This window comes from Sceloporus undulatus, chromosome 4, assembly GCF_019175285.1.
Source record: "Sceloporus undulatus isolate JIND9_A2432 ecotype Alabama chromosome 4, SceUnd_v1.1, whole genome shotgun sequence".
NCBI classification, from domain to species: domain Eukaryota; kingdom Metazoa; phylum Chordata; class Lepidosauria; order Squamata; family Phrynosomatidae; genus Sceloporus; species Sceloporus undulatus.
Window position 1 is genome coordinate 53,192,732 of NC_056525.1, and position 24,449 is coordinate 53,217,180.

Here is a 24,449-nt window from a genome sequence, read left to right on the forward strand (position 1 = left end):
TATTACCAGTACTGAAATCACTCCACTGGCTGCCCATTAGTTTCTAGGCACAGTACAAGGTGTTGGTTATCACCTTTAAAGCTCTACATGGCTTGGGCCCATGCTTCCATATAATCCACCCCATACACTCAGGTCATCTGGGAGGAATTTATTACAGCCCTTGAAGACCAGACTGATGGGGACTGCTCCCAACTTATGGAATGGCATGCCAGATGAGATCCGTCAAATTACTAATTAATTAATTACTAATTAAGAAAGCCATTAAGACGGATCTCTTCCGGCATGTCTTCCCGTAATAAAAAAACCAACAAAAACTCAGCCACGCAAGATTTCCCCTCACATGTGATGACTCGGCCCATGGTTATCAGTTATTGGTATTGGTTATTGTTTTGGTTTTAAAATTTTAATTTTACCCTTTTACCATTTAATACTTTTTTTTAAGGGGGGGGAGGTATTATGTATATATTGAGGTATTTTAATCTTTGTATGCCGCTTTGATTGTCTTGATAAAAAGCAGGATAAAAATAAAAGTTTTATTGTGAATGAAGTCGATGGCTTTCATGGCTGGCAACCATAATTTTTTGTGGGTTTTTTAGGCTGTGTGGCCATGTTCTAGAAGAGTTTATTCCTGATGTTTCGCCAGTATCTGTGGCTGGCATCTTCAGGGATGCCAGCCACAGATGCTGGTGAAACGTCAGGAATAAACTCTTCTAGGACATGGCCACACAGCCTGAAAAACCCACAAAAAGCTACAAAATTTTTATTATTTATTATTATTTATTATAAGTTGTGGATGCTGGAATATGTGGATTAAAATCCATGGATAAGGAGGACCAACTGTAGCACCACAAAATTAAAATTCTTATGTTGCCCAAAGAGTGCAGGCATTATTCAATTTTTCATTCCTTTCTTTTCTGCATCAAGATTGTCTTTGATGTTTTATTTATTGGATTTTCCAGTGGCTTTTCCAGTATTATCTGTGACTAATGTTAATGCAGATTCATCACTTGAATATTGTCACCTGAGATGTTTTGGTGAGTACTTGCTACAAAATGGGACATATTATTTAACTGTCACTTCCTTTTTTATTCATTTCTTTACCCCTTGTATAGCACCCCTTTCCTCCTCCATTTTTTGCCTTAAAACCCTCAAGGCAAATGGCAGAACGATGGGGGGGGGGGAGATACAGTGGTGCCTCGGGTTACGAAATTAATTCGTTCCGTGGCACCGTTCGTAACCCGAAAAGCCTTCGTAAGCCGAATTGCCATAGGCGCTAATGGGGAAAAGCCGCGATTCCGTGCGAAAAAGCCGAAAAAAGCACCAAAAGTTTTTTCGTAACCCGAAAAAACATTCGTAACCCGAAACAATGTTTTCCTATGGGATTTTTTCGTATCCCGAAAATTTCGTAACCTGGGTATTTCGTATCCCGAGGTACCACTGTAATGAAAAACTGTTCGTTGTAATTAGTTGCATAAATCAATCAAGTTGTGTGTCATTAAGTTTCTTGTGGCTGTCAAACAAACAAACAAACAATTACACCACAACTATGTAGATTGAACATATCTCACTAATACTGGTGACTCCAGAGTTTCATTTGTATGTTGTTTGAAGGTTTTATTTGGTTTCCAGTGTTGAAAAAATTGTGTATGGTTTTAGAACAAAAGAACAACCAGGTTTTAAATACTCAACCATGCTTAGACATAATTGGTTAAAATTTATTCTCCCACTATCCTTGGCATCCAAATTACTTGTTTACCATTAAAAATAAATAAAAATAAATCCATAGGCTGTTTTGCCACAAACAGCCCACCGACTTTATCCTGGTGCCATAGCATTCACTGTTTCTGTATTAAGCAGCTGGTTGGAGAAAAAACACCCTAGCTTAAAACTCATTTCAAGCAACAAAAATGGAAAAATACTTGCTCGGTTTATTTAGTGCATTAAACTGTGCTGTGATGAAGTCTTATTATATTATGGGGCTTCCTTCTTCTCTTTGGGACCAAAATGTTTGTCTCTAATCTGAATGCACACAACATTAATTTTTTTCACTCTCAGGTCTTATTATGCTGTCCAGTTTAAGCAGTGGAAGTAATGCCCGTTCATGTTCCGACTTCACACTGTCAATGGTGCTGGCAGTGGTTCAGAGAAAAAGTTTGTTGTTAAGACTGTGTTTCCATTTTTGATCACTGAGAATTAAAATGGAAGGTTGCTACTAACAATGGAAGTTCTTACCTTTGCTTTTCCGTGGCAGGCCAGGAGTGAGTTCATCAAGATCTGAGCGGCCCAGGTCTGCTGTTGCTGAGAAGATGCCTGTTTAGTTATCAAGTACTAACATGCTGCAACTGTCATCTTCATTTGGATGGCTTCACTTTGCTGCTCTGCATTTTTTTCTCATTTTCTTCACTAAAGAACAGGAAATGCTCTAAGCCACAACACTTCAGCCTGGTTGGTTCCTCTCTTCTCCTTTTCATTCTGTCTTACTCTGATATGACAAGGGAGTGACAGGAAACCCAACTCTGTAAGCAAGTTCATGCTGTAGTCCTTTGAACCTGCTGCGGTTGGATGGTCTGTATGACCGACAGTATACTGAGACTCCAGAAATAAATCTTCGCTGACTTTATATTATCGGCCCTGGTACCTTGAGTCTGCTTTGGCCATGAAACTGTGGTTAGCACCCTGGGACTGAATCAAGTGTGATACCTTTGGAAATGAGAACTCCCTGCCTTAAGAAGAAAATAACTTATTTATTCTTGGCCATTATGGCATACATGGTTGTAAAAAGCTGTACATTTCAGCTTTGAAGTCAGATGTCTCTAATGAATGTAGCTTCTACCTAAAATTCATTATGCACTCTTATGCAAGTGTTTCTCACTCATGCCTCCCACTCCTCAACGCTTACAATAAGATAATATTAACAGCTCAGTGTGGTGTGGTGGTTTCAGTGTTGGACTAGGACTCTCAAAGATCAGGGTTTGGCTCCCTGTTCAGCCATTGAAGTCATTGAGTTTTAGACTATGACTCCAGGGAGCAGGGTTCAAATCTTCAATCAGCTATGGAAATCCACTTGTTAAACTTGGGCAAGTCATACTTTCTCAGCCTCAGAGGAAGGCAGTGGTAAGCCTCCTCTGAATAAATCTTGCCACAAATACACTGGGATAGGAGTGCCATAAATCAGAAGTGACCTGAAGGCACAGAACAACAAAAATTGGCCTATCCTGTATAGCATAGTATAATGCCTATATGTTCTGAACATTATAAAGTGTTACGTAAATATGAAGTCCTATTCAGGTTAAAGTGAACAATAGTATCATGGAAATTAAACAGATTGTTCAAATGTACCAATATTTTTGTTTACTGCATGATTTAAATGCAAAACAGACTGAACATGGGTTTATTCATGTATTACAAAAGTGGAGTGTGGGCCTGTCAATGACCTGTGGACTGTATCTTCCTCCCTCTCTTCCCTTTTTTCTTCCCATTCCTACATTTCTGTTGTATTGGACCCCTTAATTATTTTGAAACAGCAGAGTGCTCCCTTCTTGCCATTTAAAGACCTTTGAATTAATATGATTATAGTTTGAGAGGACACTGAAACTCATCATACAAGTTGTTATTGAAATTTTAGCAGTGCTTCACTCTCTTTTGTGAGCTTAGCTTTATTTTTTAAATAGGAAACGTGTAAAGGTTTGTTGCAGTGATGTTTATCTAGGAATTTTATTACAATAAGACTGCTTCAGTTGTAATCTAGTGCATAGATGTATACTGCATATTGACACTTCTTTATCATTGTGCAGCCTAGTCACTAGGTGGCACTGGATTTAGTTGTTTCTCAGCAGAGTCAGGGGTTTCTTATTTCTGTTCTCTACTTGCTTGATAAAGAAAAGAAAATTATTTGTCCAGCTTGCTGACTGGTGTATCCTTTAAATCCAGAATCCAGTAAAGTAGATGGGTAAGCAATCTGCTCTGTACTTCTCCTGAAAAAAGAAGTACAAAGGCTCATCCCTCCTTCATTTCTGAGTGGCTCCCTCCTCATGAGGAAACCAAATGGAAGAGGGCTGGGCTTGACCCTCCTTCAACTCCATGTGGCTTCCTCATGAGGAAGCCAGGTGGAGGCAAACCCAGGAAGGGGGTGTTCACCCCTCTACCTCTTCCGCTGCATTGGATTCGTCAGAGAGAGAGCCAAGGCAGGAAAGAAGAAGGGATGGGTGTTGGCAGCAGCACCATGCCCCCTGCAATAGCAATAGCAAGTACATTTCTATACTGCTTATCAGTACACTTAAGCACTCCCTAAGTGATTTACACCTGTAAGCTAATTGCCCTCAACAAGCTGGGTACTCATTTTAGCGACCTCGGAAGGATGCAAGCCTGAGTCGAGCCCCAGCTCCTGAGCTGGTATTGAACTGACAACCTTGCGGTTTGTCAGTGCCCCACCGGGTGTTATCCCTTTCTGGGATGACATTCCCCCTCACTCTCCTAGTGACAGCAATCATCTAATGATTTCATCCCATTTGTACATGGACACATGGTTCTTAATGTTTTAATTATTTTTTTTAAAAATGAAGGTTAATATGTTTTAAGACTACACATTATCCTATGCCACTTTACATTTTAAAGTGCTGAAATTTATTTTAGTATACACTGACCTGAGACATTTGGATAGAGGATGGAATATAACTATTTTAATAAATAAATCAAAATGTTCTGTAACCTGCATGCCTTAGGAGCCCACTCTTCTCAAAATGTGGGACAGGTTTATGGAGATGTGAAGTTGGTTCTCCCTTTCAGTTCAGTTTTATTATGTTTTTGTTATACAGCTACAGGAGTGACTACATAATTAGAAGTGTTGGTTTTCAAAGCTTGAGTGCAATCTGAACATTATACTAATCAAAAATGAAGACTATTTGACCTATGACAATGATGCCACAGAGAATCTACATCTGTTAGATGAAATGGAGAATCAGTGTCAGTATGATGTGGTGGTCAGTGCCATTTTGTGCTCAAATAACAGAAAATTCTCATGAAGAATGACTGAATTAATGTTTATATTTTGCTTTCAGTGCAAGCATCAATTTGTTTTCATGCTCATTCAAAAATGACATTAAGTCTGGTGCACTTAGAATGTGAATATTTCAAGGCTATCACAAAAGTCTCCCTTTTGCTGGTTTGGTGAAAATGTGTTGTATTTTCCTATGTTCCTAAAGTTATAAAGTATCAGAGTGCCTATAGCTTTGGTGGCGAACATATGGTACTCCTGCCCTCTCTGGCACGCGAAGCCATTTCTGAGGGCATGAGGAGAGACGGGAGGGTGGGAGAAGAGTAGGAACAGGCACACACCTGTTCCTCTTTTTCTCACTGCCCTCCCGGTCCTTCAGCTGTCTCTGGGGAAGTCCTGCCCCCAGGAATCCAGACCCCAGAAGTCCCCCCCCCCCCCTGACACCGGGTAACACCTTTGAGTTTGGGCACTCAGTCTCTAAAAGGTTTGCCATGACTTGTAGAAAGACATGGTGGATTTCCTCCTCCAATTCCTCTTAAAAACACCACCACTACCACCTTCTGGAGAATTTCCATATAGTCATAACTGACTCAATAATTTGTTTCCTGGAAAAGGGAAGTTTGATATTCTGATAACCTACCTACTGTATGCTTTGATACAAAAAACCTATTCTAGCTTTTCAGAATAGTTTGTTTTTCAGCATAAAGAGCATTTAAGAAAAATCAAAATAAAAAGGACTGAGCGAGAACTGCTGCACACCAACATTTCTGATAATCAGAAAATGATGGTCACTTTTCTGCTAGCAACTGAACATCACAGAGCTCAAATATTTCTGGATGAGAGATAACAAAGGGCAGAATCCCTTAAAAGTGGGAATAAAATAAAGGCTATTTATTTTCTGTTCAAATATAATTAAGCAAGGCTTGAGCATGGAACAATCCTAATCTTTATTTTAGGATCCTTTCACACTACAGGTTGAGCATCCCTAATCTGGAAATTCGAAATCTGGAAACCTTCGAAGCCTGATTTTTTTTCTTGCCAGCCACCTTCTTCCCCCTTTATGGCATTGGCTGTGGCAGTTCTGCTTGTTAGTCTCTCAGATCTCCATCCTCACATCTCATATAAGACAAGTAACAAATGAACAAGATGCAAGGCTGGAGGGAGACACAACTGGAGAGAGATGTGAGGATCTGTAACATGGCAGAAGGTATGGATTCAGGCCAAGCACTACTCGTGAATTCCATTTCACAGATCCTCAGATTCTCTCCAGCCTTACATCTCTCTCCAGCCTTGCAAATATAATACGTACTACATTACTTGTATTTTGTGCTGTATCTTGTGGCCTCAGGGACACTGCTTGCATGGTAAAGAGCATTATAGGTCTTTGAATGAGATACTGGCCATTTTAGAGTGATCAAAGTATTGTCTCATTGGGTTCTGAGAACTGGACACCCATTCCCTGGGACGAGCATGAAATACAGTGACTTTTTAAATAATTGTGCGCTCCCTAGCAAGAACGTTAGATTTCTTTGCTCTGTGGCATGCTTACACACAAGAATACCAAGAATATTGCAAAGGTTAGAGAGGAAAACTAAAGTATCCTAGATTATCAGAGTTTTCCTGGGTGATATGGAGCAAATATAATTTGTTGTTATGTGCTTTCAAGTTGTTTCCAACTTATGGCTGTCCTAAGTGTGAACCCAATCACAAGATTTTCTGGGGCTGAGACTGTGTGACTCACCCAAGGTTATCCAGTGGGTTTCTACAGCCAAGTGTGGAATTGAACCCTGATCTCCAGAGTGTTAGTCCCAATGCTCAAACCACTACACCACACTAATAGTAGCAAATATAGTACTTTCTGATATTTCAAGTCATGTTTACATTAATAATTACCTATAAACTGTGGTGCAACATGCCATTTCCCTGTTTCATGAAACACCAATAGATTATACAGGTACATTGTACAAGTCCTTCAAAACATGGAAGAAGACTGGATAGTTTGAAAGGTGTCGTGCTCCAGGTTCAGCTCATTGGTATGTATTGCCTGTGAATTTCATTCACCAGGAGAGGGAGCCATTGTTTGTACAAAACATCCCCTTTAAAAGGTGTAGCAACACAAACACATTGCTGATACAGTCAGTAACATAATGGTTGTATTATAAACTTTAAATATATATTTAAATAAGAAAAAAACCAAACCATATTCATTGAAGGAGGAAATTACAAATATTTTAAAATAAGGGAGTGAAGAGCTTTAATCCATGATCTTATTCTGCTCCATTATAGGGAGCTAGAGCTTAAATGAACTTGGTGGACAATTCTCATAAATACTTTGTCACTCAGAATATCTTGTACAAATTCTAACTCATATAATTTTAATGCATTTTTTTTAAAAAAACCAGTATTTCCAAATATGGATCATGTTGACTTTAGATGGTTCAGTAGTTTTTAAAGTGCAAAGCACTGATATATTAAATATTACAGCTATGGTTTTTTGTGGGTTTTTCGGGCTATGTGGCCATGTTCCAGAAAAGTTTCTTCCTGATGTTTCGCCAGCATCTGTGGCTGGCATCTTAAGAAGGAAGAAACTTTTCTGGAACATGGCCACATAGCCCAAAAAACCCACAAAAAACTATGGATGCCGGCCATGAAAGCCTTTGACTTTACATTACAGCTATGCATTTTTTTAATCATAAAAACATACAATTAACATTTTAAAATACAAACTTCAAAAATGAAACTTTTAAAATGTTATGAGGAAAGAGTTGGTTAAATCTCCAGTGTGGGCAAGCTTTGATTTCTAAGTGTTCTAGATACTTTTTCTCTGTATAACTGCATCAGTGCTCCATTATAACTTCTTTTCTTATAGACTTTCTCCTTCATGACTTGTTTTGCTTTAAAGTATCTTGCTCAAAACCCGAAAAGCTTCCTGATAGCAATTGCTCAGGAGCATGCCAAACATATATTGTGAGCATGAGTTTTTCCAAGGCACTTAATTATCTGCTATTCATGTTTTATGCCTTATTCCATAAATGAACTATGCAGCCTGGAATAGATGTTAGCTATTTATGTAACAGTATACTGCATCCCAGTGTTTATGGGATCCTCTATCACACTAGCAAATAGAAATGGAAAGAATTCAAAATATTTGAAAAATGGTCAAAAACGTGTTTTTTGAGTGTTGAGAAATTCTGATGTGAAGAATTCTGCACTGAAGAGAATTGTTGATATCTGGGGCTTTTTCTATGAAAAAAATTACATATGATTGTTTTGCATAGAAAGTAACATTTTCTGCACAGGAAAATCTTCTACATAGAAAATATGTCGATGCAGAAAACTGTTCTGTTTTCAAAAATTCTATTTTCTGTATAGGTAACACTAATTTAGTCTGCATAACAACAGTATTTTCTGGGTAGAAGATTGCATTTTCTGTGCAGGAATTAACATTTCTCTGTTGAAACATTTTCTTTACAGAAAATACTGCAAGGAATTTTTTTTTCTGCACAGAAAATGCTGTTTTCTGCACAAAATAACCACATGCTAATTTTGTACAGAATATGTCCCGAATTGAAAATAGCCTTCAAAAAATGTGTGGTTTTGAAGACTGGCAGCAGGAATAGAATTGCTGAAATTATGTGTTGCTACCTTCAAGAAGAAACTTAGTGAAGAGTTACATCTATTCTAGCTAAGAGATAGCCTGAGCTTTAAAAGGGCTGTGGCTGCAACACCACAGCTCTATGTAATGTAACATGAGAAACTGAGATACAACTGAAAGCATCATAAAACTTCAGTTAATCTTGTTTTAATTTTTCCATATTATAGCTTCTTCTGATGAGATAATCCAGAAGATCTGGGGCCCAGTCTCTGATTAATAGAGGGATCTTTGTAGATTTATATTCATAATAAACCTCCCGTTGACGTAAGGCTCCACCTTTAATGATTTCTAGTGCACATTCTTCCTTTGGTGCCGCTGGAGATGTAAAAACACCAGAAGTGGCTTTCATGGCACTTTCTAAGGGAGGAAAAAGATCTTGATTTAGTAGCCCTCATTGCTGGAGAGGGTACATTCTTGTACTGATCTGCTAACTCAGAAATAAACCCCAATGGGTTCAGTAATAAGTTTATTGCATGGGGCTTGGGGAAAGGGAATGAGAGCGGAACGGAACAGAAAGGAATGAAAATGGGGTGGAATGGGGAAAACGCATATTATTGCATGGGAGAACACTGCTGATGCCACTGGGAGTCCCCAGTCCGTTCCCCATCCATCCCATAGCAGCCGATTTTGAAGAACGATCTTGAACAGTTCTTCAAAATCAACTGCTGTGCAAAATTGGCGGTATTCGCCCTTGAGATGATATGCGTTCCCCCCCATTCTGCCCCATTTTCATTCCGTTTTGCCCCTTTCCACAAGCCCCGTGAGATAAACTCAATAAACTTAATCTCAGATAAATGAATACAGCCTTAGTGAATGCTAGTTAAAAAAATTAATTGACCACTTAACTCACCTAGGTCCAAAATACACTGCAGAAATAATCCAGTTTGAGCCACTTTAACTACTCTGGGTCAATGCTAGGGAATTCTGGGAACTATAGTTCTGTGAGACATTTAGCCTTCTCTCTCAGATTGCTCTGGTGCCACAATAAACTACAATTCCCAGAATTCTCTATTGCTGAGCCAGGGCAGTTAAAGTGGTCTCAAACTGGATTATTTTTTGGGGGGGGCCTTAGGTGTACAGGCGGCCCTTCTCTTACGTGGGGTATCCGTTCCAGACCACCACCACCACCACCACCACCCCCCGGTGTAAAAGAAAAAATGCATAAGCTTGACCCCCATTGAAAGTAATGGGGCTTGTGCTCGCTGCCCACCACATGTGGTGCTGCACACATGCTCATAGAATCATAGAGTTGGAAGAGACCACTAGGGCCATCCAGTCCAACCCCCTGCCATGCAGGAAATCCAAATCAAAGCATTCCCGACAGATGGCCATCTAGCCTCTGCTTAAAGAGCTCCACTACACTCCAAGAGAGTTTGTTCCACTGTCAAACAGCCCTTACTGTCAGGAAGTTCTTCCTAATGTTGAGGTGGAATCTCTTTTCCTGTAGCTTGCATCCATTGTTCCAGGTCCTGTTCTCTGGAGCAGCAGAAAACAAGCTTGCTCCCTCCTCAATATGACATCCTTTCAAATATTTAAACAGGTGCTGCAGTCACATGGGCCATTACTTCTTCCGGGGTGCGCAAAGCTTATTTATGACACCGCTTCCAGCGTATGTTGGAAGCCGTGTATGACACGGATGCACTGTATATTTCAGAAATGAACTTCTTTTCTCTACTAAATAATATGTCACTGAATTTTCTCAGGGGCTCTTTAACACTACACAATTTTAGTACTTTAATTTCACTCTAACTGCCATGGTTCCATCATATGGAATCCTGAGATTTGCAGTTTAGGGAGAACATTTAGAATTCCCAGCCAGGGAGCCCTAGTGCCTCTTTAACTGCTATCCCCAATTGTGCACAGTCAAAGTAATTGTTAGAAATTACGGTTTAAAGAGTTTTCATGCATGTGTAGGCAATTGCATTTGTCTATTTTCACTGACCTTACAAGCCTAGCCCTGTCTGTACTGAAGAGAAGCCTGAGATTAAGAGGCTCAACAGATGGTCACAAAGGAGCAGGGTCCCGCCACCCCTTTCCTTGCTGGATCAGGGCTGCAGCAACTACACATTGCAGCCGCGATCTCCCAATTTGCCAGTGCTAAAAATAATGGCAAAATGCCGCTCCTTTTAATACTGGCAAAAAGGCGCACTTGCTTCAGCAGTGGTAGCTTTTAGCTCCTTTGGCACAGCTTGTTTAAACGCAGCACTAAAGGAGCACCATAATATCCCCCGCTATGCTGTTGGGTGCACGGCGTGACACTGATGTCATGGCAGTGTTGGTGCATGTGGCATGCAGATGTCGTACCCCCAGTTTGGCCCAAGGCCAGTGTTAAATGCTGGTCTGTTCAGCCTACATGTCACCAGGCTTGGAAATATATCCTTAAAAATTACTCTTCTTTTCAGCACCTGTTTTAAATAAATTATGACAGCGTTCCCCATCCTGGTGCGCTTTAGTTATCTTTGGACTGCAAAGTGCATCAATCCCAGCTAGAATGCCAAATTAACAAACTTTTGGGAGCTAATTTATATTCTGCTGGTGGAGGTGGGTGCTTCCAACCTACAAACAATTCTATATCATAGCTGTGAAGGCTTACTTTTTGGAGCAATTTCCACATCTTGTTTCACCAGAATCAACAAACATCTGTCTCAGTGTAATTTATGAGCAATCTCTGCTTGAGAAAGAGGTAAGTGAGCATTGCTTCTTCACTAATATTTTATAGCACCATAATGTGCAATGATTTGGATCAGAAGAAAAAATGATTATTGAGGTTGAAATCTGAAGGATTTGGGGGCATAGTGGGAAAGGAGGGCTGAATGATAGCAATGATGAACATTTCTACCTGTGTCAATGAGTCCAAGGATACACAGTGTGATGGAAACATTGGTGTTCTGCATGACAAATTCCTGTCTCAAAGAGCTGAAAAATCCATCCAGGGCAAACTTAGTTGCAGAATAGGGAACAGTAAGTGGAAAACCAACTTTCCCTAGAAATAAAGCAAAAATATAGTGAAGGGTAAGGAAATGTAGCTCTAGGTGGCCAAGAAAGCACAAGTGACTCTTGATTTTGTCTCCCTGGGAAACATTTTTCTCCTCCCATGCATGTACTTCCTATTTTGTTTATATAATGTTTCCAAATTATGTGAGCACTCAAACCCTGAATGTATGATGCAACTGGAGAGATAAGAAAGTTTTAAAATATATTCCATATCTTTCAACATTTTCAAGATGAACTGATTTCTGTCTATGTGTATGAGAGAAAGAGATGGCAAGAAAGAGATTTGGGTTATTAATAGTGATAGGGAATTCTGCCTATGGTCAGCCATGCCTACAGAACAAACAAATTCTGATAGAATACTGATGGCTGGTGGCTTCATTGGCAATAGGGTAATCACCTTGGGGTTTTTGTTTGGGTTCAGCACTCTGGACAACTCCTTTCAATCTCAATCTACCACATAGTTTCAGCACCCTGAATAGTTCCTAAACCCTAGAGCAGATTCACCACCACCCCTCTGACTAAGGAGTATATCACACGGAGCTTTTGGGTGGCTTTCTGGCCCAGTTCCGGCTCATTTCCAACGTGACTGCACTTCCAACTATGTGGTTTCATGTCGTAAAGTGAATGTGTTATCAGACACCATTGATTTCTATGGGAGCGCCTTGTGAGGCGCTTCAGCAGTGTTTCCAAAGTGACCCCTCATTTTGGTAAAAACGGAAAAAAGGGACTTCACAGAATTTGCATTGAAGCTCACTTCGATTGCACTGCGAATTGGTCTGCTGTGGAAAAGCACTCCCATGCCACCCCCTTGGCCCCTGCATCCTGCTCCATCATTCCCCTCCTTCTCCTTCATGCCATCTCGCCCCTCTGCCACCTTGCAACCCATCCCATTGTTCCCATCATCCCCTGCCTTCCCCTGCCTCCCGATCCTTGCCCCAGCGACCTATCCCATCATCCTCTGACTGCCCCTGCCTCCCTGATTCCTCGCCCCAGCGACCTATCCCATCATCCTCGGACTGCCCCGCCTCCTGATCCTCGCCCGCGACCTATCCCATCATCCTCTGACTGCCCTGCCTCCGATCCGCCGCCCCAGCGACCTATCCCATCTCCTCTGACTGCCCCTGCCTCCCGATCCTGCCCCAGCGACCTATCCCACTCATCCTCGACTGCCCCTGCCTCCCGAGTCCTGCCCCAGGCGACCTACCCCATCATCTCTGGACTGCCCCTGCCTCCCGATCCTGGCCCCAGTGACCTATCCCACCATCCTCTGACTGCCCCTGCCTCCCGATCCTGGCCCCAGCGACCTATTCCATCATCCTCTGACTGCCCCTGCCTCCCAATCCTGACCCCAGCGACCTATCCCATCATCCTCTGACTGCCCCTGCCTCCCAATTTTGTCCCCAGTGACCTATCCCATCTTCCCCTGACTGGTTCTTCACCCTGATGGATGACAGCTAAGGAGGGGGCAGGGAAGGAGGACAGCATCCAGAGCCCCACTGAGCATGTGCAAAGGTGCCTATTTGAATTGTTGACCCCTCAAAGTATGCTCTGGTGTGGTAATACAATGTGCACTCACTCCCCTTTGCTTGAATCTGCATCAGGTGACTTTCTTGGACTCGAACTGACTTCCCTTCCCCCTCACTTCTGAAGGACAACAGCAAGGTAACCAGGTGTGGTAAAACATCACGTTTTAACCTTAATTCGCATTGCTAGACAGGAATGACTGGATCTGGTGTGGAAAAACATCACGCTTTGCATTGTTAGAACAGGAGTGACTGCGGATCTGAGCTGCAAACCCCCCCCCCCCCAATGTGTGAGAAGGTCCATAGAGCAGCTGCTGCTCTGGAAATGCAATAAAGAAAACTCTCTCTCTCTCTCTCTCTCTCTCTCTCTCTCTCTCTCTGTGTGTGTGTGTGTGTGTGTGTGTACGTGCACGTGCATACCTTTAGTTCACCTGGACCTGGTGCCTTTAAAGTATTTAGGCTCTAAAGATCTGTTCAGAATCACATTTTTTAGAAGTACAATCCTGTCTGCCTAGCAAGGGCTTCCATTTTATAACCCTGAGATCCTAACAGTACCTTAGTGGCCAGAATCCTATGCATATTTATTTCACTATGAATAACTAATACTTAACTTAGTGAGACACAGTTCTCAATAAACACACACAATTGCCTTTAAATATTCTGAGTTAATTTATCTCAATGGCTTTAAAAAATAGAGCTCAAGAGTTTGCATCATGGCAAGGTGCCAGTTTGGGATAGTGGTTAGAATGTTGGAGTGTGACTGTGGAGACAAGGGTTCAAATTCAGGCTCACCCACAAAAATGCACTGGGTGACCTGAGCAAAGTACACTCTCAGCTTTGAAGGGAAGGTAAAGGCAAACCCCCTCTGAGCAAATCTTGCCAAGAAAAGCCTGTGATAGGTTTGTCTTGCAGTTGCCATAAATCAGAAATGACTTGAAGGCACCCCACCACCACGGTAAGTGGGAATGGAAAAGAAGCACTCAGTACTGAACACTGGTAAAGTCAGAAAGTTGAAAGGGGAAGGTAGGGCCTCTGTGTTGTGCTATGGCAATCGACATCATACTGGAGAATCTAGGAAAGAGAGACTGGAATGTCAGATTGTGTCTGTGTACCCAAAACATACAGTTAAAATGGAATCTCAGTCAAATTTTGAACTCACTTCCATACATGGTTCAGTCCCATGGTACTATCTGAATTGAAAGGAAAATTGTTTCTTTGCCCCAAAGTACCCTTTTTATTCACCTTTTGATTCCATATGCTAGCCTTGGAAGTAGTATCCCCACATTAGTTTCGGGCTGTAAGCTTCATTACTTCTTGAGATGTCTTCCTGAGATTTGCCATGGAAACAGATTTGTTTCCCTTAGCTGACTAAATCCGCTAGATGGTTCCGTAAACACCCCTTGGTTAATTTCTGCCATAGAGCTCTAATGCTTCTGGTAGAGACATGTTTAAAAAGAAAAGTTGTCTCTTCTGAAAAGTCCTTGATGCTGAGGAGGCATTTCTGAATCTGTTGATTTGACATCTTCTTCTGCTGTAGCCAATATTGGCTAGATCCAACTATGGTAAATTCCACATTAGGGATGACTCTACCATTAGGCTGGGGTGAGCAAGGACACCCTCTGAAACTGTGTTTGTGACCACTTACCCCTCCAAACTCCCCAATTTTTCTTTTGTTAAGCCACAGAAAAGGGTGAATTTCTACTCCTTGGAGCATTCAAGAGGTGCAGTTCACTTTGTGAAGAAGCTACAAGATCCCTCTGCACTATTTAACATTTTTAAATGACTTTCCCTCCCAAAATTATTATTATTATTTGTAAGGCAGCTTACAAATCTAAAACAGTCCAAGTTAAAACACTATAAATATGCAAAATACAAGTTTAAAAAAACAAACAATTCAAACAATTAAAAACATTACATTATTAAAATTTAAAGTTTAAAATTCTTTAAAACAAAAACAAAACAGCATCCCTGTCATGCAAAAGCCTAGCAGCACAGAAACATTGCCAAAAGGGCAGCAGGGATGGAGCCGTTCTGGTCTCCCTAGGAGGGAATTCCAGAGCTAGGGAGCAGCCATTGAAAAGGCCCTTTCTCTTGTTCCCATCAAATATGCCTGAGGGTAGTGGGACAGAGAGAAGAGCCTCTCTTGATGACGTCAATATTCTTGGGGGCTTGTACAGGGAGATATGTTTCTTCAAATAGCCTGGACTCAAGCCATATAGGGCTTTATAAGTCAAAACCAGTGCTTTGAATTGTGCCTGGAAATGGACTGGTAGCCAATGGAGCTGTTGCAACAAGGGAGTTGTATGCCCCTGGTAGCCACCTTCAGTTAACAGTCTGGCTGCAGCTCTTTGAGTCAGCTAAAGTTTCTGAGCACTTTTCAAAGGCATCCCCATGTAGAGTGCATCACAGTAATCCAAACAGGATGTAACCAAGGCATGTAACCTCCTTCCGACCACCATCTTGAGGGGGAGAGAGGCAGGCCAGCAACTACAGGCCCCACCTGAAGCACAAAGAGCCCTCCTTCCAACCACCATCTTGAGGGAGAGAGAGGCCTATGTGAGAAAGCAGATGAGCTGGACTTTCCCCCTTCCCTACTGTCATTCCCTTCTCCTTTTGACCATCCATTAAGAACGTAAGCCCTTCCTCCATTCCATATGCCTCGGTCCAGGCTTCGTAGGTAGAGTAGAACTGCTGGACCTGATCCCCTTCCCCACCACCTCTCCCTTCTTTTGTGTCATGTCTTTTTAGATTGTAAGCCTGCGGGCAGGGAACCATCTAACTAAAAGTTTCTATGTACAGTGCTGTGTAAATTGACAGCGCTTTATAAATAAAGGTTAATAATAATAATAATAATAATAATAATAATAATAATAATAATAATAATAATAAGGTACCACTGTGGCCAGGTCTGACTTCTCCAGGAATGGAGGGCAGTTGGCGCACAAGTTTTAGGTATGTGAAGGCACTCCTGGTCATCACTGATACCTGGGCTTCCAGGCTCAGTGCTGAATCCAGAAGTACCCCCAACTATGAATCTGTGTTTTCAGGGGAAGTGTAACCCCATCTAACACTGGTTGAATCCCAATTCCTGGATCTGTCTTTTGACTGAACAGGAGCACCTCTGTCTTGTCTGGATTAAGCTTCAATTTATTTGCCCTCCAGTCCATTGCAGCAGCCAGACACAGGTTTAGGACAGAAACAGCTTCCTTGAAATTGGGTGGAAAGGAGTGATAGAGCTGGGTATCATCCACATACAGGTGACACTTTACTCCAAAACTCTGGATGACCTGTCCCAGAAGTTTCATGTAGATGTTAAAAAGCATAGGGGACAGGACTGAGCCCTGAGCGACTCCACAGGCCAGTGGCCAAGGAGTCGAACAGGTATCCCCCAGCACCACCTTCTGAGTGTCCCTCCAGGAAAGACCGGAGCCATGGTAGAACAGTACCTCCAAGCCCCATCCCAGAGAGGTGGCTCAGAAAGATATCATGGTCGATGGTATCAAATGCCGCTGAAAGGTCCAGCAAAACCAACAGGGATACACTCCTGTTGTCCAATTCTCTGTGTAGGTCATCAACCAAGGCAATGAAAGCTGTTTCTGTCCTATAACCTAAAATCAGACTGACATGAATCTAGATAATCCGTCTCATCCAGGTACGCCTGGAGCTGGAAGCCACCACATATTCCAGCACCTTGCCCAAAAATGGGAGATTGGGGACTGGCCTGTAACTATCTAGTGCAGTAGGATCCAGGGAAGGGGTTTTTCAAAAGAGGGCTTACCACAGCCTCTTTTAGGTGTGTTGGGACCCTGCCTTGCTGTAAAGAGGCACTGATCACTTACCTTATCCCACTAGTCCTCCTCTGGCCTGTTTAATAGGCCAAGAAGGGCAAGGGTCCAGAATATATGTGGTGGCTCTCCCCTCTCCAAGGATCCTGTCCACATCCTCAGGCTGCAGAAACTGAAACGTAGCCATCAATAATGGACAAGCAGGAGCCAAGGTTATATCCAACAAAACTGAATCAACTCTGGCATCTAAGTCAGAGCGAATTCGAGGAATTTTATCAGCAAAATGGTGAGCAAATTCTTCACAGTGAGCTGCTAATTGGCTTACATTCTCCTCAGGACCAGATCGTAACATCCTCAACCACTCAAAAAAGCTCAGCTGAGCAATTCTGTGCAGCTCCAATAGTTTTAGTTTTAAAAGCAGTTTTTGCTGCCTTTATTGCATCACCATATATATTTCAACTAGTTTTTAGCCTGTTTGCAGTCAGATTCACTCTGAGTTTTCTGCCACTGTCGCTCTAGTCTCTGTTTTGTTCATCTCATTGCTGCCAGCTCCTTAGAAAACCAAGGGGCAGGTTTAGCTCCACTCCGTGGGAAGGGGCGCTTAGGAACGATAATGTCAACTGCCCTGGTAGTTTCTCCATTCCAGAGATCAACCAAGGCTTTGACAGGACCACCTGCCAAGGCAGCAGAAAAGTCCCCAAGAGCGATAAGGTATCCATCTGGATCCATAAGCCTCCAGGGGCAGACCATCTTAATGGGCCCCCCACCCCTGCAGAGGCTCTGAGTTGCAGCAAGTCTAAACCTGACCAGAAAGTGATCTGTCTATGATAATGGAACTGTACAAAGCTCCTCCATTCTCAGATCTCTGGCATCCTCTTTTGGACAAAACACAAGGTCAGAGTGTGCCCAGCAGCATGAGTGGGACCAGATACCACTGGGGACAGCCTCATGGTTGTCATGGCAGCCATGAAGTCCTGAGCCACTCCTGACACCCTAACCTCAGCAAGGATGTTGAAGTCCTACAGCAGTTTAAGCTGAGGAGACTCCAACACCACCCCCGAGACCACCCTGGCTAGCTCAGGCAGGGAGACTGTTGTGCAGACTTCCTGCTACTTCTGATCTTGTTTTAGGTTTTTGGCAGTCTGTGTGGCCCCAGAGGGTGTGAGTGGCAAATAAAATTGGGCCCCAATTTAGGCAAGAGTGAGGTAATTGTATTAGTCAAGAGTGAGGTAACTGGCACAGATGGCAACTACTGGGGAATGTCAGTGCAAGCTCCTCAGCTTGTGCTGAGCCTTCTAGCCTCCACCCCTTGCCACATTACAACGATAGAACAATGTGTACCACTTAACCTGTTGCACACCATAAAGTGGCCTCAGGTGTAGCAGAAAACCCTCATCCCATCACCAGAGTCTAAGTAAAATTCCATTGCCAGTACAGTCAGCACCTGTTTGTGGAATGGAGGTGTGGTTGCACTACCTTGGCCTTTACCTCAGAGAGCAAAAGGTCTGGAGCTAACCCTGCCCCACAGTAATTATGAAGTGACTTTGTTCAGTCACTTTTTTTAGTGGGAATACCATCTAATACAGTCCCTTGTCCCAAGACAAGATATATTTCTAATTAGTCCATAGCCATTCAGTTAGCATTGTGTCACAACCGAGAAAGGGGAAAAGGGGACCAGAGTTCATAATTCCAGAAGTACTAAAGGATATGGAATAATTGTGTGGACACAGCCAAACACCTCACAAAGGATATGTTGTACATACTACATAGGAAAATGGCATCAGAAGCACAGTTCTGGAAAACATCTTGCCCTTGCTGTTGCTAACTAGCATGAACATCTATCTAGAGTTTCTTGAGAGATTATGATTATCTGTGTGGAAACATCCAAACAACTCACAAAGGATATATTATGTGTACTACACAGGAACTTGACATCAGATTCATGGCTCTGAAAAACATTTTACCTCTGCTGTTGCTAAGCAGCATGAACATCTATTTAGAGCTGCTTCAGAGATTATAATTTTCTCTGATGGAATGCATTTTAAGTGCATTAAAGTTGTGATCTGATCATCAAATGCAGTGGTCTGCACATTTTCTAGAGTGTGAAGTGGGAGCTAGGTCTACATAAAGTTGGAAGCTGCAACCTGTCAGGTCCACAATCATGTGTGTTTATAGCTATTGTGCAACACATGCAAGTCTTTCCTTCCACACAGTTCATACTCACCTGCCATAGATGAAACTACTACGATACTTCCTCCACTTTTCTTCATCATGGGAAGAGCTGCAACTGTCATGCTCACATAGCTTAGAAAATTAATGTTCAGGAGCTTTTGCACATGCCCAACATCACTGTCAAAAAATGTGAAGTAGGAACTGCCAATATGATTCAGAATAAGCATATCTAGGTTTCCTGAGAAGGGAAAAGGGTTGTTTTAAGTCACATTGATAGATGGTGGCATGGACATTGTCACGATCAATTAACCTGGCATCTCTGCTTAATTAATAAAATAAGAGATACTTGGATTATAACATGCATGGAAACTACAGAACTAAGTCTTCCTTTGATGTTTGCTTATCTTGAGCTGGCCCTGTTGTTTTTTTTAAAATAGCTTTGGAGGACTTTTAGGTAGAGGATACTCTATAGAATGTGCTGGTTACTCCCTAATACATGCAACAAGGTATGTGCCCAAAAGATCTGTCAACAAGTTTACCTCACCTGATGATCTTATATTACAAGGAAAGATACTTGTTTCAACCCAAGAGCCTAAATAAATATCAGAGAAGTTCTCGTGGATTGCATTCCAGTTGTGAGCAGTGCCAATGGCAATTTTGTTGACCCTGGCTGAAAACAACTCTCCAGGATTTCATACAGGAATGTTTTCTAGCTCTGCCTGAAGATCTCCCATCCAAGTACTATCCAGGTCCAACCCTGCTTACCTTCCAATATTGGATGCCATAAGTGAGTTGAGAAAGGATGTAGCTATGGGGAGGGTTATGCAGGTATTGCCTGTGCAATAGGAATCCTTCTCTCCACCAAAAATGAAATTTTCCTTCAATCCTAAAATGTCTAAGCATTGTAGTAACTTTAGTTGTGCATTTAGAAATAGAGTTTAGGCATCCAAAGAAAAGGGGTAGGCAAAATTGCCAAGGGAATTCAAACACAAATATAGTATCTAGATGTAAACTGTTTTCACTGTCTCACTCTGGAATGTTAGAAGTTGAGACTAAAAGAAAATTTCATTTCAGGGACAAAATTCCTACTTGGCAGCAGTGCCCATAGTTTGTCCCCCCCCCATGGGTACACCCCTGGGATTGAGAGTGCATGCCATGATGGCAGTGGGGCAGCAGAACTAGGTCTTAGATCATGTGAATGCTCCGCCCTAGTTCAGCACTAGTACACAGTCAAAGTGCAAACTACCTTTGAACTTCAAAATTTGCAGTAACAGAAGTAAGCTGAGGAGAAAGGGAGGAACTGTAAGAAATGGGACATTGTAAAAAATATAAAAGTGGGATGACAGGATGGTGACTTGATCTACGGGTGGTGGGTATGTTGATCTATGGGGGTTGGGTGGGGGAGAGCACAGAAGCAGGGTAATCTGTTTAGCACACTCGCGGCTTCATGTTACAAAACAAGATTACCCTGTCCAACCTACTGTAGGCACAAAAGGACACAGGTGAAGTGTGAGTCTGTCCATATTCAAACAGAACAGGGCAGCGTAGAAGAAGTTTTGTTGCTTGCATTTCAGAAGAAGGAACTGTCAAAACCACCTGTGAGTATTCCTTGCCTAAGAGAATCCTATGAAATTCATGGAGTTGCCATAGTCAACAGGCAGTTTGATAGCACACACACACACACACATTTCTACTTAATCTGGCTGGAGAAATGGTACAACTAAATTGGGCAGAAATCCTGATACAGGAAGGAGTAAGATTTTCTACAACTGGAAAGCATTTTTAGATGAAGATTTACATCTCTTAATAGTTTTCCCTCTGCAGAACAAAAGCTCATAGCAGTGACAGTACACACGGCCTACAGAGAAATTGAACCCTGTTGGCTAGAAAATGTGGGATAAAAATATTTGTTTATTTTATTTTCCATTGGTGTATCAAAGTGCAAGTGCACAAATGTCTAGTGGGTGAGAGGGCTTTGACTGGAAAAAGACAACAGTCCTAAGCATGCTTGCTAAGGAGCATGAATAAACATACTTAAGATCTTGCCTGTAGGGACAAGGATTATGAAATGGTTATGGAGAATAAAGCACACCCTTAATTGCCACCCTGGAGACATTATAACAGCTGGTAGTGAAACAGCAATGATTTCATTGTGCCAAAAGAAAAAGTATAGAACAGATACTGATGAGATACAGTGTCCACTGCAGCTTAAATGGCTTAAATAGGATTGAACTTCTCCCATTTGGGCTTCTTCCAAATGAAAGAATTAAAACTCCTATTGTCCCAAGGCAGCCTAACCAATGGCTAGGCTATTTGTAGGGTCTTAAGAAGTGTAGTATAATACGTATAAAGATGTCATTGTGAGAATGGTAGGGTTTAGACAAATGCATGGAGGACGAGTTGCAGGACCATTCACTTCATGGCTAGTTGAGGAACCTATAGGTGTACTGGAGAGAGTATGCTGTTGAGTTCATGCTGATAGAGCACAACAGTGGGAAAGGGCTGTTTCTCAGCTCTAGTCTGTGGACTCCAAGAAGATATCTACTTGGCCACTGTGGAAAGCACTGTAAAAGCAGACTATTTGAGAGACCGTATCTCCCCATACGAACCACCTAGAGCCCTAAGATCCTCAGGAGAAGGCTTTCTCTCGGTCCCACCACCATCCCAGACTCACCTAGTAAGGACACGTGGGAGAGCTTTCTCAGTGACTGCTCCCACCCTGTGGGACTCCCTTCCATGGGAGAATAGACTGGCCCCCTCACTGCTGGTCTTACGCAGGCAGGCAAATACATTTTTGTTTAAACAGGCCTTTTGAGATCTGGCAGGCTTGGTTTTCTTGGGAGATGAGAGGACTGGAGCGTGGCTTTGGCGCGGCTTCCAGCCTCTTAGGACACATGAATAATTTAAACAGCATACCTCCAAAGTGACCCGAAGCAGCTTTATTTTGGCTTGCCTGTTCAGGCCCTAAATTTGAGAGATGCTGAATCATATTCCCCCATGCAGACCTGCCTGTGATTTGAGATCTTCTAGGCTGTCCTCTCTGTCCCACCACCATCACATGAACATCTGGTGGGAACAAAAGAGAGTCCCTCTTCTGTGGCTGCTCCCAGACTCTGTAACAGTGGTGTTACTAGGGGGTGCAGTCAGCATCAGGTGACACTCCAGAAATGGGGTGACACCTGGTCAAGCCCTCCTCCTGCTGTGAGGTGTGAAGGGATGAATATACCGCTCTTGACTTTGCCATGGCAGCATCATCTTCCTGAAGAGTAGGCCATGGAGGTGGCAAAAGAGAAAGGCAAGTGTGCTCTTTTGGCCACCTTCACTCCTGCTGGTACCTCCCCACTGGGTGACACCAGGGGTGAGGATGCCACTACTCTGTAGTAGTGAGCTCTGGCAGTGCAGTGGTTAAATGCCTGTACTGCAGCCACTCACTCACAAACCATAAGTTCAATAACAGCAAAAGGGCTCAAGCTTGACTCAGGCTTGCATTCTTCTAAGGTCACTAAAATGAGTACGCAGATTATTGGGGGCAATTAGCTTACACTTTGTAAACTGCTTAAGTGCACTGATAAGCAGTATAGAAATGTACTTGCTATTACTATAGTGCCCTTCCCAGAGAGGTTAGACTGGTGCTGTCCTTGTTATCTTTCTGCAGGCTGGTAAAGAGTTGGTATTTTAAGGGAAGAAGCAGGCCTTGGAATACTGATTGTTCAAGCTATATGGGCCTTGCAAAATGTACTGGATTTTCTATTTATTGCTTTCTTTTTAATGGTTTATTATAGTCTAACAGTTTTATTATAGTTTAATTACATTTTTAAGTTTTGTATACTGTTAATTTTTAGCTATTCTTGTTTCAACTGTTGTAATCTGCTTTGAGTCTCCAATTCATTCAGGGGTTTCCACCGCCATTTTGAGAGTGTGTTATCAAGTGCTATCTTTTCTCCCATTGCGGTTTGCAGAAAAGTATCTAGCATTCTTTCCTGCTTTTGAAACTAAGCACATACAGAGCAAGCAAACAAAAACAGGGGGACAGGCTGATTGCTTAAAAGAAAACAAAAATTTCATCCAATTTGTCTATTTTTAAAAATAATACAAGACATCAGTTTCTAATTTTCAATTTTGAACATTTTGAGCAAAAATGGGTCTTGCAAATGCAAACACACTTGCTGAGACAGAAAAAAGAAAAACCCTTGCCACCTCAAAATGAGGAGAAAATCTTTGTGCTTTCTTATTTATTGTGTGAAGATGAAATAAAGATTTACATCCCTAAATAGACTGGATAGGTTTGGGGTCTGACCTAGAAAGCATTCCTTTACTGTGCTTACCCCATAATTCCTCTGCTTTTTTCACAACCAATTGAGCAAATATTATGTCTTCCATGCTGCCATTTATGTACCTGGCAGAGGCTGCCCCCAGTTCCAAGCACCGAAAGACCACCTAAGAAAGATAGAAAAGGGAGATTTCTGGAAGTTCATTGTGCTTTTAGTCCCTTCTCTTTGAATTACTGCAAAGAAACAGTTGGATAGTTTGTTTTACAAGGATTCTCTGGACAGTACATTTTTGGTCTGTCTGCTTAACGGATCAGTGTTATCAGTGGGGAATTTCCACTGGAAAAAAGTAGCTTTTTAAAACTGTGCAGCTGATCATGGAGCTTCATTTGAAGAAAAAACCCCCCACAAAACACACAGTTGGTTTCAATGTTGTTTTTAAAAGATGAACATTAAAGCCTGGGGATTTGAGGATTTGACATTTGAACCTCTAGTCCCTCCCTACCACCACTGCAAGGCTTGAAACTTCCACAAAAGTACTGGAAACTATGGCTGAGAACCTGCATGAAGTTAGTGGGGCACAAAGTCCTATTGGTGTATATATGTGGAAGCCAAGATGATGCAAAGCAAGGGCAAAAGCATCCATTTGGGTGACAGCAGAAGGGAGCTTTCTTAGTAAACCCCCATACTGGCATTTGGGATGACTGGTGCAGCTGCACATGGGTGCCCTTCCAGAACCCATTGTGCAGCATTGACAAAATGGTTGCATAGATACTGGATACCTGCTTATGCAATGTAGTTATGCTAGAGTAACCCCAGTATACTAGTAGAAAGCCACAAAAGGTTTATGTCCTTTGAAAAAAATTTTTTTTTACTATTGTCATCATATTTTACACTGATCAACAGGTGCCTCAGCTCAATTTAGTGGGATTTTAAAAAAATTATCTGGGTAGGAGAGGAATCCCGAAACCACCCATGTATATTTACGGCGCTTTATAAATAAAGCTAATAATAATAATAATAATAATAATAATAATAATAATAATAATAATAATAATA

The 24,449-nt window shown here is 42.0% G+C and overlaps 2 protein-coding genes and 1 long non-coding RNA gene across 6 annotated transcripts in view; 1 reads left to right on the forward strand and 2 right to left on the reverse strand.

Moving 5' to 3' along the window:
- TRAF3IP3 (TRAF3 interacting protein 3) overlaps positions 1-2,353 on the reverse strand; it is a 41,015-nt gene extending 38,662 nt beyond the window's left edge. For all 3 annotated transcript variants that reach the window (XR_006103655.1, XM_042464808.1, XM_042464819.1), the window contains exon 1: positions 2,233-2,353. The gene's annotated coding sequence lies outside the window, so the exon portion shown is untranslated. The remainder of the gene's footprint in view (positions 1-2,232) is intronic.
- Positions 1-2,383, forward strand: part of LOC121929343 — a 7,516-nt gene extending 5,133 nt beyond the window's left edge. Inside the window, exons 3-4 of one of the 2 annotated variants that reach the window (XR_006103656.1) lie at positions 960-1,034; positions 2,252-2,383. This is a non-coding gene — a long non-coding RNA (uncharacterized LOC121929343). The other variant, XR_006103657.1, reaches the window with a different exon arrangement.
- A 5,245-nt stretch (positions 2,384-7,628) lies between these two features.
- HSD11B1 (hydroxysteroid 11-beta dehydrogenase 1) overlaps positions 7,629-24,449 on the reverse strand; it is a 20,628-nt gene continuing 3,807 nt past the window's right edge. Inside the window, exons 3-6 of the mRNA XM_042465763.1 lie at positions 23,448-23,559; positions 19,175-19,360; positions 11,488-11,631; positions 7,629-9,005 (exon numbers count right to left, since the gene is read on the reverse strand). Of these exons, the coding sequence (XP_042321697.1) occupies positions 8,785-9,005; positions 11,488-11,631; positions 19,175-19,360; positions 23,448-23,559 (663 nt within the window). The 3' untranslated portion in view covers positions 7,629-8,784. The remainder of the gene's footprint in view (positions 9,006-11,487; positions 11,632-19,174; positions 19,361-23,447; positions 23,560-24,449) is intronic.